Raw genomic sequence first — 14,425 nt, forward strand, 5'->3', positions numbered from 1 at the left:
GTCGCCACGTCACCAAGTTCACCAAGCTGCACTGCTTCCCGCTGCTGGAGACGGCCCTCTTCTTCCTCATGTCCTGGAGCACCTTCCTGCTGGCCGAGGCCTGCGGCTTCACAGGTGAGCGCAGCTGGGGGAAGCAGGGACCACACGTCTGCGGTCAGGATCAAACCCAGGCCACGGTCATGTGACTCCTCAATGCGTGAGATGCAGCAAAATGGAGGTTTCTGGCTACTGAACGTGTGTGTGTGTCTCAGGTGTTGTGGCCGTGCTGTTCTGTGGCATCACGCAGGCTCACTACACCTACAACAACCTCTCCGAGGAGTCCAACAAGCGCACCAAGCAGGTACTCGCACTCACAGCCCGGTTCGGAGGAGGCCAGAAGGCTCCTTAATCGGGCCAGTGAGGACGTCCCTCCTCACACAACTGTTTCCCAGTGTGTGTGTGTGTGTGGGGGGGTGATTAGCATGGAGGCAGCATGCAATGCCATGACACACTTTGAATCAGCACTCCGAGGATCCTGGCTCGCTCTCATCACTTTCACTAAGGTGAAAGGAGCATTGAGCCTTCACTAAACTGGCCTGTTTCTCCTCTCAGCTCTTTGAGGTCCTTCACTTCCTGGCGGAGAACTTCATCTTCTCCTACATGGGCCTGGCGCTGTTCACCTTCCAGAATCACATCTTCAGCCCACTTTTCATCATCGGCGCTTTTGTATCCTTGTGGATTGTTTAAAAGCAGCCCCTTCACAGAATTCTGTTAAATATTAAACAGTCCCGTGAAAGGTCTTGACCCACGCGTCAGATCTCCATATTCATCGGGAGGGCGTTCAACATTTACCCTCTCTCCTTCCTGCTCAACCTCGGCCGACGGCACAGGATCAAGGGCAGCTTCCAGCACATGATGATGTTTGCAGGTAAGAAACGGCCTCGTGGCTCGCTCGTCTCCCCTCCCACCGCCGTGACTGTAACCGCGGCCGTCCGCAGGGCTGCGAGGGGCCATGGCCTTCGCCCTGGCCATCAGGGACACGGCCACCTACGCCCGCCAGATGATGTTCACCACCACGCTGCTCATCGTCTTCTTCACGGTCTGGGTGTTTGGAGGCGGGACTACGCCCATGCTGTCCTGGCTCCACATCAGGTAACACGTTATTACGCTGGTAGTTTTGTCCAGCAGGTGGCGCCAGAGCTCCCCCTGCCTCCGTCCATCCACCCAGGAGCTGCAGCCCTCTCTCTCTCAGATTAAACACTAACTCTTTAAACCGAGACGAGCCGCAGCCGTGATTGAATCTGCCACAGTGTGAGTTGTCCCAGCTGGCCGTTTGCGCGCTAGCTGACCGGCCTCGCTCGTTCTTATCTGCGCATGATGCAATTGCAGCATCCATTTGTCACGATAAAGCGGATTATGGGCAGCAGCGGCAGCAGCGTCCCCACTGGCGCAAACGGGCTCTAGTTAATATGAGTGACGCCTCCTCGGACCCACTAGAAACTATTGTGTTAGGTGGAGGTTTAGGGCTCTGCCAAAATCCCTCCCGCCGTGAACTAATCGCCATGGTAACCAAGACATGCGGCACATGGCGGGCAGATTACAGCCCTGCTCTTCTGTGTTGGTGCTACCAGCGTCTGTGTGTGCATAAATTTGCACACGTTTACCCCGTGTTTGGGAGGAACACTTCCAGGTCCCTTATTGCAAACGCTTTAAAAAGTAAAAGTCGGCCTCCGTCGCAGCCAGGTTGTTTTAATAGCAGATCTTATGACCCACTTCTGCGGTAGGGGAGCTGATGTGATGGAGACGCTGTGAGCGGCTGCTGCCGTCTGTCATTGGGATGGATGGATGGATGGATGGATGGATGGATGGATGGATGGATGGATGGATGGATGGATGGATGGATGGATGGATGGATGGATGGATGGATGGATGGATGGTCTCTTAGCAGGCGGGCGGGGGGGCGCCCAGCTTATCACGGAGCCCTGGCAACAACAACACCCAGCCACTGAGCGAGAGCGAGGGAAACAGATCCCCATGCGCCGCTAATCTCTGAACTCGGATGCAAAGAGGGCAGAGCCCCTCGAACGCATGCAGGCTGAGCTGGTTTGGGCACGCGGCGGGAAAACCGAACACAAGACAAACGCATTCAGGTTGGAGCTGGCGCGAAACCGGAGCTCGTTTGATGAAATACCACAGCCATTAGAGAAGGAGGCTGGCTGCTGAAACAGGGTGGCACATTTAAGGGCCGGATGAAGAAGCTGAAGCGGTGGGAGGAAATGAAATCGTGTAGGTGTGAAGCATAACGGCAGTAAAAGTGGATGAACTGTCAGGTAGAGTGTGACTAAGAGCGGGTCACGGTATTTTATCCAGTGATGGTTATTTTTAATGTTTATCCCGGAACCTCGGCTGAGTCTCTGCCAGCAGTGATTAGTGGACGTCTCCAAACGGAGCATCATACTCGACCCGGGCTGTCGGTTGCTATTTATGAAACACTGAGGGCTTACTCTCATCTGCTTATACTCTCATTTACAGTCTAGTCCTCCGCTCCCAATGCGTCCACACACACTTTAACCTCATTCCATGTGTCTGTCTCGTCTGTAAGTGTAAACAGCTCAGAGGCTTGCGTTGTGCTCACTTTCGGTTCCTCGTGGAGCCGCTGCACCCACAACACCTCTGTAGCTCCACTTGGGCTTGATGTGTGTGACACTGAGTGTGTGTGTTTGTGACGCGGCAGAGTCGGAGACGCCGAGCCTGAGCAGCGGCGGCGGCGGCAGCGTGGGAAGTGGGAGTACGTCAGGTGCTGTATCTGAGCGCGGACGCGGCGTTGGGCAAGCGCCCTTGCTTCACGCCGGGCTGTTTCTTTTCGCTGGTTGCTTCTGCTTTTCCGATGGCGAAGGGGAACCTGAGGCGTCTGCAAACACTGGAGGCCGTTTGTCAACAGAACGCGGCACGTAGCAGATTCACTGCTTCAACCCAAAAGGCCACTGAGGTTCTGCTGCCTGATTCCTGTCCTGTCTGTCATCTAGTTTTCAATCGCACCACCCTCACTGTCCACTAGAAGCAGCTCAGCAAATGAAGTGGCTGGAAAGGAACATGCAAAAGAGCAGGGAACGAGCTGCTCCTCTGCTTTATTTAGCCTGGTGTTTCCTCTGGGGGACAAGAACGGTGAATATGTGCTCAGGGTTGGGATTCATTAACCAGAGCATTAACCTCTGGTCCATCCTGTGTCATTTTACAGGAAACGCCTGTCAGGTCCTGCTCCCGTCCTCCAACTGTGTCTTAATCTGTGGATCCTTCCCCTGAGCAGCACCGGCTTGTTTTGCATCGCATTGTTTTCACAGGTCCTCTGACATCCATCCAGCCTCCAGCTGATTAGATGCGTGCATGTGTGTGCGTGTGTGCGTGTGTGCGTGTGTGTGTGTGTGTGTGTGTGTGTGTGTGTGTGTGTGTGTGTGGTTGTCAGTCAGCTCCTACAGGTAGCACATTTCCCACCTTAGTTAAACCTCTCCTGCTGTCATCTGCGGATGTAGCACTTAGGCTCCGCTCACTTGGCCTCTGTCCAGTGTTCACGAGGATTAGGTTCGACTGCTCCGGAGCTTATGTGAATGACAACAGGCCGTTTAAAATCTCCTTGTGTAATCCCTGCTTGTCATCGCTACGAGTACGTGGAGCGCAGTAACGTAAAAATGAACAGCTTCACGATTGGAAAAAGTTTAGTTCAGGGAGTTAGAAGAGGAAACTAGGGCCCATTAAGATCAGCTAAGAACTAGTTAATGCACGATAACTGGCTTTGCTCTCGCTTGGTGACCTCTGCCTCCATCTGTGTGTGTCGGCCGGCTGACGGTGGTTTTCTGTAGCAGCAGAATGCAGCTTACATAAATACAAGTGGTTTTGTGGTTTGGGTTCCTTCCTAATCGCTCCCTCATCAGTCTCACAATGAACTGAACAGTGTGAACTGTGATGGGCCGATTCTTTTCAAGTCTGATTCCGTGTGCGTGCTGTCAGTGAGCAGCATTTTTCAGCCGCTAAAAGAGCGACAGCAATCGGTCCTTTCCAAATTCAGGTTTTCAGAGCAATTTCTGACACGTGAGATAAAATCTGTGTAAATGTGAGAACAGCAACGCTTCACGCTAGAACGGCTGACAGATCCTGCTCCAAGGCCGCGCCCGTGTTTGTGTTTGTGTTAGTGTTGGTGAGCAGCGTTTTCAATCCACTGTCCCGCTGTTTCAGGGTCGGCGTGGACCCAGACCAGGACCTGCAGCCCTGCGGGGACAGCTTCCAGGTCCTACAGGGGGTGAGGAGCCCACACACACTCACCCAGGGCCGGTGTCCAGCACGCTTTCACTTGCAGTCATTTAGTCACATGATGCTGGAGTCGCATTTGAGAACCAGTGTGCTCGGATGAGATCGCTGCGTTTTGTTTCTCCAGGACGGCCCTCAGGCTGAAGGACAGAGCAAAACCAAACAGGAGAGTGCGTGGCTCTTCAGACTGTGGTACACCTTTGATCACAAGTATCCTTTCTGTGTCCTGCTTGAACAAACAGAGATGCTACTGTGTGTGTGTGTGTGCAACACTAATGCAGTACTTTAGTGCTAGGATCAGGTTTCATGTTTAATGGGGATGATGTTTATCTAGATCAGAAGCTGTTTTGTTGTGGCTCCATACAGTCCGTCAATGTACCTTTACGTTAGATCATCGCGTGTGACAAATTCAAAAAATGTTTACTGTCTCTGTTCAGGCTTTTCAAAGACATTCAACATGTTTAGTGGAACAACCTCCTGCTTCCTCCTCCCCGACAGTCGCCCCCCTGCATCGCTGATTGTCTGATTGTCAGGTGTGGACGCCTTCTTCCCAGCGACAGGTGTCACACATCAGAGACAGTGGGCCTGTTGCCACACGCTCCAGGCGCTCCTCGCACTCCTCGCGCTACCATAAACATACGGTTCAGGTCTTTGTGCGTCACGCTGTTTATTTTTGGGCTGCACATTGTGTGAGGGCAGTCACATGACGTACTTCGGTACCGATACTGTCTTTGGTAGAACGTTGAAGGTGACCTGACTAGTTGAGCCGGGCCCGAAACGTTCCAGCGTGTGACTGACGGAGCAGGTGTGCAGAGGAGCCTGCTGGGTCACTCTTGACTCGGCTGTTTCTGAGATGTTGTCACGCCGCTTCAATCTTCAGGCCGATCCACGCTGACGAGGCACAATTCATCATTGGCCTTGCGCGGTTATTTGGCGTTGCAGAAGTAAAACCTGTCTTTGTCTGTTTAAGCATTGTGTGAAAGATAATCTGTTACCATTTTAGTCCCTTTTAGAGCAACTTCCTGTTTATGTACTGAATGTTAGTAAGAAATTAATAATTGCTCATATTATACACACACACACACACACACACACACACACACACACACACACACATATACATATACATATAATTATGCCAGATTATGAGCAATCAATACAACATAAAATATATAATAATGATATAAAACAGCAGTTAGAAAACTAAATTTCGTTTTCAGTGTTTGTCATCTACATGTTTGATGGTTCACATCCTTGCAACCAAACATTATTTTCTAGGCTTGAAAATGATTCAACCAAGCATTAACCATTAACAAGTGATTAAGCCCTCGAGCCACTTGTCTTTCCCTGCTGTTACTAATTGTTGAGCTGTGCGGATCCTGCTCCTTAATGCTTCTCCAGCTACCTGAAGCCCATTCTGACCCACAGCGGGCCTCCACTCACCTCCACTCTGCCCGGCTACTGTGGGCCGCTGGCCAGCTGCCTGACCAGCCCCCAGGCGTATGAGGTCAGTGTCCACACGCGCCTGTTAAAGCGGAGACGCACGGCAAACAAACAGTGACACTCCCGTCTGAGCAGCCAACTGTGACACATCTGTGTAGAGAGTCTCATAACGGGGCGTTTCCAAGTCACTGGACGGGTTTTAGGGGCCCTCAGCGTCTGAACCCATAACTACATGTGACCAAAGACAAAGAGTCAAGGACATCTGCATCTTTATTCTTTATTTAGTTCAGAAACAAACAAGACAACAGGTAAAAATGAACTTGTCATTATTATTATTATAATTCACCTTCTGACGAGGTCATAACTTCTCAGTTGAAGCTGATATTTGAGGTCAAGCTGCACGATGGAGTTTGCTTTTTTGTTTTAAAATGTGATGTATCTGAACTGGATTGAGTTGGACTGATACTTTAGGTGCAGCTAAATGGCCATGGTTTAATAGTATATTGAAATGGAAAAGCTTAATATCAGCATGGTGGTAGTTTTCCCCTGTAGGTTCCTCTGAAGGCCTCTCTCTAGGCTGAATTGTAATAACAGTAAAGAGTTCTCAGTGCCAGCAAACAAACAAAGAACCAGGCCTTCAGCAAGAGAGAAAATGGACGGCCAAGAAGCCTTTCTGTGTTCAGAGGGCACAAAAGGCTCTTTTTAGCACCGTTTCAATGATGATCACTGTTCTGAAAGACACTGTGCTTCAATATTTTCCGCACAGAAACGCTCATTGATAGGACGGTCACACTCCAAGTCTCTCTGGAAAATTCTCCTTTTCTTAAAAAAATGCTTTCCCCTTGGAGGCCTTTCGTGATTTCATGCTTTCGCAGGCGGTGAAAGGCATAAAGTGCGTTTCCTTCATGAGAGAATTTAAAAGTTCATCTGTGTCCCGTTTTCCATGTTTTCCCTTCCTGTTTAGCCGCTCGCTGCTGCGGGTTGCTGGGTTGTTGTTCACATAAGCAAAGCCGTCCGGACAAACAGGATTAAATAAAGCTCCGTGCTCACTTCCTTTTCTGATATTAATAAATGTTGTGGATATAAACTACAACACTGACATTTAAATGAAAGTTCTTTTTAAATCGATGTATATTTAAAAGTGAAATTCTCCCTTTTAACCACTTATGTAATGTTTGTTGGGTGTTTTTTTTCCCCTTGGTAATAATCCTGGTGCTGACTCGATGTTCTCCCCGGGGCCTGGTTCGGCCTATTGACCGTCAGCCAGTCAATCAGAGCTCTGACACCCCCATGCTATGTAGTCAGCTATCCCAAACTAAACCAGATTGAACCTTGTAGCGTTCAGTCTGGATGCACCGGCTCATGCTGGTGATCGGACGTGAGGTCTGAGTGTTATCGTGACCTTCTCTGTTTTGCTCTAGACTCGTTTTGGCAACAGAATCACTAAGTGAAGGCCTCCTTTCCATCCAATTCATTGTGTCCTTTAGGATCCCCTGTTGCTGTTAGTGTGCTCATCTGTTTAAACCACATGTGCCACGCTGTTCATCTGTGTGCGCGTGTGTGTGTGTGCGTGTGCGTGTGTGCGTGTGCGTGTGCGTGTGTGTGTGTGTGTGTGTGTGTGTGTGTGTGTGTGTGTGTGTGTGTGTGTGTGCGTGTGTGTGTGCGTGTGCGTGTGCGTGTGCGTGTGCGTGTGTGCGTGTGCGTGCGCTCCACCCCTCCCCTCATGTTGCACTGTGCATGTTCTTTGCAGAACCACGAGCAGCTGAGGGACCAAGACCCCGACTTCCTTCACAACGACCGTGACCTGACCTTCACGTTCGGCGACACCGCCGTCACGGCCAACGGGGCGTCGGGCGCGGACGGGGTCGGAGGCTCCGGCTGGAGCGCTAACGGCAAGAGGAGCGGCAGCACCTCGGAGGAGGCGCTGGAGCGCGAGCTGGACTCGCGCGAGCAGGAGCTGCTGAGCCGGGGCACGCGCCTGGTCTTCCCCATCGAAGATCACGTCTGAGGCGCGCTGTCCACCTGCATGGCCTCGCTCACGGATCGTCCCGGCCCCATCGCGCTGCAGGAACGTACAGTTCATCAGGGACACGTCATAGGAGACATGTGGGCAGAGACGACTGTAGAAGTCACTGAGCAGCCAGAATGAGTTTCAGATTCAGTTTGACTGATTTTCAACACATGGACAAGAATATCCTCATTCAACGGTCAGTATGACCTATTAAACTTGATAGTTTGTGCACTTATGTAAGCCAATAAAAAATTGCCTGATAGCGCTTGTCATCAAAATATAAGGACCAGCATACGATGAAACCAGACTGACACTCTGCTGAGTTGTTCTGTTGTTTTGTTGAAACTGGGAAGCTGCTAAACCAGTAACAACGCAGCGGTGGGATCTCTGCTCAGTTTTGTACCTTTCAACTAAAGCTGCTTGTGAGGATCTGCGTTATCGCACAGCAGCATCTGTGCGATGGAGACGTGTGGCGCCTGAGATACGGAGGGAAGGCCGGCGCTTTGCCCTGTCATGCCAACGTTCCCCCAGAGTGGAAATGCTTGTTCCGGTGCATTCTTATCACAATTAGCACGGAAGCGTCTATTTACTCTGCACGGTTAGTGTGTTTTTTTTAATGTGACTGATTTTACCCAAAAAAGTGGAAGGAAGTATTTTGTTTTTTTGTTAATTACATTGTTTGACTGACCAACAGCATTAATGCTTTTAACTCTGCATAATTATTGTCTACTCCATAAAATGAAGGATGGTGATCATCCTGATTGATTTCCTGTTGCAGCAACATGGTTAGTTATCTTAAAGAATCACTGCTGTCAATCATTTTATGGATTCTTGACTTTATTCTAAGTCAGAGTTAATAACATACATAGATGATCAACTTGTGGTTTTTCTATTCTACAGAGGCTCATTTACAAAAAGTAAAAGTAGACTTTAGTAGTTGTTAATACTCTCCAAATACTATTTTTAATAATTCACACTAAATCATATAAGAAAAGTGATCAGCTTTCACATGTATAAAAAACATGGAACCATCGCATAGCTGTTCTGCTTTAAAAGCAGCCGGCTTGTTCAGTTTCAAGAAGAAAAGCACCCAGTGCATCCAGGGATCGTAGGTCAGACAAGTGCAATGTGAGCTGAGCTCGGTTTGTACCAATCAGTGTGTGTGTGTGTGTCAGCGTCACCTGTCATGGGTGAACAGAGACAAAGAATGTGATTACTTAACAAAAAGCTACAATGTGTCTGTGTCTGTGTCTGACATCAGGTGCAGTGTTAGAATGTCCTTAAGGGTTTTGTGTGTACCAGCTCTTTTTTACAGTGAGTCAAACATGCTTATTACAGAGTATGATGCTGTGAGTAACATGTTAATGTTTTAAAGTAAAAAATGGCTCCAATGGTAAAAAAAAAACATTAGGTTTTTTTAAAACACTAGAGTGTAGAACTGGAAACCGCTTCACTGAGTATCTAACTCGTCCGGCAGGTAACTGCCCAAATATAACAATAGAACTTTCTCTAAATTGTGATTAATTCGAGGGGATAATTGACCTTAAATGTCAAATGTTGTGCATCTCCTCGTATTGCATGAGATGAGTGGAGCAGTTTACACATGCACGCAGGCACGCAGGCACGCAGACACACACACACACATACACACACACACGCCCGCATGCACCAGTTTCAGATGAAACTTTTCCGGTGACTGAATTCCCACATGCAAATCTTCCACACCGGGCAGACTGCAGAGTTTCACTCAGAGCACATGACTTTTCCACCACAGTCCGCTCCGTCCACTGTTTATTAGACGTTACCACAAAAAACACTCTCTACTAACAGGGAGTAATTTACAGAGCATCTTAATTACAATGCAACTATGAAGTCAGGCAGTTCATCACTGGTTTGGGGTGTTTCCCTCATCACGCTGGCTAAACAAATGTAGAGGCGGGCCACAAATTATGCTGGGGGGGAACTAGTCAATCTAGTCAATTAGGAACCGTGGGTCATTTAAGTTCAAACAAATCTGTGCTCTCCTAAAATAAACCGATGTGGATGCTTGTTTTCATATAGAGCATCTATATAAACCTATTGAATGATTTTTTCTCACTGTATGGTCACATCATCCGTGATATGACTGACAAGCGCACACCTTCATATAGAATTATCTCTGGGATGTGGAACTTGAAACGTTTTTCCTTTTCCCTTCCTACAATCATATTTTTGGAGGATTTTCCAACAGTTCATGTTGTATCTACTAATAAATGCAGCAGAAGACGGAACTGGACGTTGCATTTGTCGCTGTGTCCAGGATAAACCATCTGGAGACAGTGTTTTTGACAATAAGACGATGGACGACGTGTTTGCTGGTTGGGGAAAATGAATGAGCAAACTTTCACTTAAGCGGAGCACGCTTACATAACCAGTCTGGATGCTCCCTCCATGTCCCTCCAGCTATATTTACATGCTCTCCATAGCTGAGAACTATAATATGTAGCCCAGTTGTCTGCGTGTGCACCTGTTGTTTATAGTGGCAAACGACTTGCAACGTCCCACTCACCGCAATTTGCATGATGATATGTTAATAAAAATATCTATTTGTATTCCAAACAATAGCATTACCTGCATTTTTATCAACGTGTTTCATTGCTCCCAGCATGTGACCTGACAAAATGCACATACTGTGTGAGATCGGAGAGTGTGTGCGTGCAGCAGTGTGACATTCTATCTGCTGACAACCAAGCAAGTTAGGTTCATTAAAGGATACCGCCATATGTGAGCTTGTCACACTGCAAAGAAAATGGTTCTGTTTAGGTTTAGATAAACAATAAACCCAAATAAAAATAAATTATAATAATAATAATAATCTTTGATCTTATTGAGCCTATTATGATGATTAACCCCTTGAATTTGACCCACACCTAAATCAGATATTCACAGTAAGTATGAATTTATGTAAAATTAAATCAACAAAAAAAATCAAACCTGTCAGCGTTGCTTTACACAATAATCACATCACCTTTGATTAAGTTTGTTTTTTTAATCAGTTGAACTAGTAGTTAATTCCTCAACAGAACTTTCTCACATACTTTATTTAAAACAACTAAACCAACTTAAAATTGAACATCTTAATGCCAAAGAACACTACGTCCCCTCCTCAACACCGGACAAGGGGGATCACAAATGTGTAACATTTAGAAAAAACAAAAACCATACAAAGTGAGAATTTGTACCATCTGTTATGAACACATTAACAAAGAGTGCGCTGTCGGAGGACAGACGCGCGTCCATAGAAGACTTCACACCCACAGGAGAGTTTTGTCAGTGGGGTGCTGCAGCTGTACGGCGTCCTGAGCGGCTGGAATGATTCTTAAGTCGGCCCGCTGTAAAAGAACACTAAGCTCTATGAGATCACTGTTAATGAGCCAACTGCAGTTAGGCAGAATTAATATTTGAGCCCACCACCATGCTCAGTGGTGAGATGAGAAGTCTTGCAGGAGAGCGTGAAGCCAGTGTTGCCACCGTGGACGCAGGCAGTTGCCTCCAGAGGACTCGTCTCTGGCTTTTTATGGCGCTCGGCTGCAGGGGATTTAGGGATAGATTAGTGCTGATAAAAGGACAGAACTATAGAGTCTGCCCAGTGTAACGGCAGCTCAAGCCTGCTCTTTTTGTGTCTTCCCCCTCCCCACATTCCTCCGTGTGCTCAGCCCCTGCTGGTGTAACACAGGTGATGTGTAAAAATAAGCTGCCTTCTTCCTTGTGACTGGCTGCTGCTCCTCCACTGTTGACTCGGGCCGGCCGAGCAACAACAGCCGTGGGGTCGCGCTTCCCAGTTCCCAGTGGCCCACATTCCAGTCGCTTGTTCCACCTTTTGCCATGAGACTCGAATATCAGGCTCCTGCAGGAGAAAAAAGACAGCTCAAGATTAGAATAAAACCCTTAGGTTATGACAAAGCTTCACGCTGAAACAGACACGTTAAATAGGATTATTAGTCCTTAGAGCCTTCATATTCACGTTCAGGGGCAGGAGGAGTTAGCTTCCCCCCTGTGTCTGCTCCATGCCGACGGCTTGCAGACAGCCCAGCACTAAAGAGCTGTGGTTGTTAGGGTTGGTGGTAACCCAGGCAGCTCCATCCTGTCACGGACCCGCCCGTACAATGACCCCCTTCTCCACTGCACGGTTTGAGGCCCAGTGACTGGCTGCCAGTGCGCTATCCATGAGAGGAGCCAGCATTGGTAGGGGTGTAAACAACAGGGTCTCTATGAAGCAGCAAATCAGTCACTCCGTGAGGAGAGCGGAGTAAGTCTTACTGTCTCGCTCTGATGACTAAAATCCCCCCCAGCGGATGTTTAAGTTGAACATTTCTAAATATGTCCATTATTGGGTTTATGTTTAGTCTTTCGAGCAAATAATTAAATGTGGTTTAAATCTGTTGTGAGTAGTTAGTGAATAAAAGAAAAGAGGGGAACAATGTGTGAGAAACAGTGACACTTTATGACACTGTAATGAGATAATAGGCAATAAGTGGAGATCCTAATAAAACTTTATTTGTTTTATACATTTAATTCCTCTGAAAATGAGGTGACTGGTGTGTTTTAGATAAAACCCATAACAGCATGTGCCCTGAAACTCTCTGTCTCTGTCCTACAAGACTGTGAACCTTTGGCTGTCCAATCTGAACACATCATTCAGCACAGCCAAGGTCCAGCATCTAAGCAAGGCAGCAGAAAACAAGACCTTTTTTTAAAAAGTGATTTGTCAGCTCAGACTGAACCTGCAGATCAACAGAACCCTTGTTTTCGGGGTCAGGGTTCAAGGATCAGCTGCAGCCTTCTCAGGTGGTCAACAGCAGAGATGGTTTAACAACAATCAGGGTGACGCACATAAACATGTTATGTCAAAGACCTTCGCTCAAAACATCTCTTCAATGGTGTGAACTTACCTTTACCCCTGGCTCCGTCACGATGCAACCTTAAGCTTTTTCTCAGTGCTGTTCTTCAGATACCCCAGGTGTTTCATGACTTCACTACAGTAGGCTTCCACCTGATTGATCTGCCCCACGCTGAGCCGCTCTCTCCAGGCATAAATGGCTTCTTTCGCATCCCTGGAGGACACCAGAAACGGCTTGTCTGAGGAGTAGCCCCGGCCGTGCGTCATGTTCACGGCAAACCTCTCCAGGGCGTGGAAGCTGGACAGGTTGGAGTAGTGCAGGAGGCTCTGGAGCACATCCAGCGGCTGCAGAACCAGGTCCTCGTAGCGAAGGCGGAGGTAGTTCCTCCTCAGCCAGGGGGGAGAGTTCACCACCAGCATGATGTCACTGAGCCAGTTGTCACAGATGACCTCCATGGCGCTGGAGACGTAGGTCTCCGCGCGGTTCATCCGGTTGTTCGGAGCGAGCAGGCGCTTGTACTTGTCGCCCTCCTTCTTGCTCCTCAGGACCTGGATGCTCTCCCTCACCAGGGCCGCTCTGGACTTCAGGCGCGAGTTGTGCACGGCCCTCGGGTCCCTGAAGAGCTGAATGATCTTAAGGTTTATCGCCGGGTCTTTTATAAGGGGAACCATCGTGCTCAGGTCCAGAACGCGCACTCCTTTGATCACCATCACCGGGTACTTTTTACACTCTCGCTCCAGCTCCCTGATGTCCCTCCGTGGACACTTCGAGCACCGCTCCTCGTCCACCAGTCCAATTTCGACCCGCTTGCGCCCCTGGCACAGCGGCTCGGAGCAAATCACCGTGTTCATCTTCCAGCCAAAGATGAAGGACGTCGTGAGGTTCTGCGAGTCCGCGTAAAGTTTGAGGACGGAGAAGTCGCAGCGGTACAGGGCGTTCAGCATGTCCCGCACGGCGCCCTGCAGACTCTCCCCGTCCCCCGGGTACAGCGCCTGCCATATGTGCCACATCGGCTCGTACAAGTAGAAAACATCGGCGTGCTGGTTGAACAGCTCTCCCAGAAACGACGAGCCCGTTCTCCAGGTCGCGTGGAGGTAGATGTTTACGCGAGGCTGGCTCCGGTTGACGGCGAAGCCCCGCGTGTCGCTGCCGTTGATTTTGCCCTCGTTATCCCACAGCAGAGCCACCGTGTGCTCCAGTTTCGGACATCTGGGCTGCTGCTGCGTAAATCCCTGCTTCGCCTGTTGAAAGCTTTTATCCCCGTAGTCTAGCATATACGGGATTAGCAAAAGTAACCCAGAGTAGACCAGAATCACAAAAAGGTACTTCTTGTGCAGCCTCCTCTTCATTTCCTTTCGCGGTGGAGGGGCTGGATAGCTTCGTCCGAGGCTCCGTGCTGAGGTTTGTGAGGAACCGTCCTCTCCACCGTTAAGTTAAGAGTCCGTATGAGAGCGTTCGGTTCTAGCCACGCCCCGTCGAACGTAAACTTGCTGGTTCTTCTCCCTCCGACAAACTAACTCATGTCTCAAAAGCATTACAAATTCCATAAGAAAACGATTACAGAGTAAGTGGCGTTCGTTACTGGTTCAAAAAGAGGCACAGAACTGCGCCCGTGGGACGTCGAACATAGAGAAGTACCGTTAAACAGACCCCCCCCCCCTCAAAGAACCTGTAAGGAAAGATTGCATAAAAGCTGCTGCCACCAACCGTTAGCTCTCTGGAGCGCAAGGGCTGATGGGAGGTTATATGCGTTTTCGTTCAATAAAAGTCGTTTTAAAAAATATATTTCTTTATTCTCACTATACTAGAT

General features: G+C 48.7%; 2 protein-coding genes across 4 annotated transcripts in view; one reads left to right on the forward strand and one right to left on the reverse strand.

Annotated features, from left to right (window-relative positions):
- The window catches only part of slc9a7 (solute carrier family 9 member 7), a 14,242-nt gene extending 5,688 nt beyond the window's left edge, over positions 1-8,554 (forward strand). The window contains exons 8-17 of one of the 2 annotated variants that reach the window (XM_029146860.3): positions 9-114; positions 252-340; positions 592-705; positions 796-907; positions 978-1,131; positions 2,714-2,776; positions 4,210-4,273; positions 4,409-4,491; positions 5,683-5,788; positions 7,475-8,554. In XM_029146860.3, coding sequence (XP_029002693.1) covers positions 9-114; positions 252-340; positions 592-705; positions 796-907; positions 978-1,131; positions 2,714-2,776; positions 4,210-4,273; positions 4,409-4,491; positions 5,683-5,788; positions 7,475-7,732 — 1,149 coding nt within the window. In that variant the 3' untranslated portion in view covers positions 7,733-8,554. The remainder of the gene's footprint in view (positions 1-8; positions 115-251; positions 341-591; positions 706-795; positions 908-977; positions 1,132-2,713; positions 2,777-4,209; positions 4,274-4,408; positions 4,492-5,682; positions 5,789-7,474) is intronic. The other variant, XM_029146862.3, reaches the window with a different exon arrangement.
- A 959-nt stretch (positions 8,555-9,513) lies between these two features.
- chst7 (carbohydrate (N-acetylglucosamine 6-O) sulfotransferase 7) lies at positions 9,514-14,290 on the reverse strand. Of its 2 annotated transcripts, none has more exons than XM_029146864.3 (2): positions 12,667-14,290; positions 9,514-11,618 (listed from the first exon to the last, which is right to left on the reverse strand). In XM_029146864.3, the coding sequence occupies exon 1, from the start codon at positions 13,962-13,964 to the stop codon at positions 12,684-12,686; it is 1,281 nt and encodes a 426-aa protein (XP_029002697.1). In that variant the 5' UTR covers positions 13,965-14,290; the 3' UTR covers positions 9,514-11,618; positions 12,667-12,683. The 2 variants fall into 2 exon arrangements, with proteins under 2 accessions (XP_029002697.1, XP_029002696.1); XM_029146863.3 differs by having other exon boundaries at positions 9,514-11,621.
- Between the last annotated feature and the right edge of the window lie 135 nt (positions 14,291-14,425).

The sequence above is a fragment of the Betta splendens genome, chromosome 4, assembly GCF_900634795.4.
Source record: "Betta splendens chromosome 4, fBetSpl5.4, whole genome shotgun sequence".
Lineage (NCBI taxonomy): Eukaryota > Metazoa > Chordata > Actinopteri > Anabantiformes > Osphronemidae > Betta > Betta splendens.

Bases quoted from the DNA above. Each gene is read 5' to 3' on its own strand.
- chst7 (XM_029146864.3), bottom strand. From the start codon at position 13,964: ATGAAGAGGAGGCTGCACAAGAAGTACCTTTTTGTGATTCTGGTCTAC.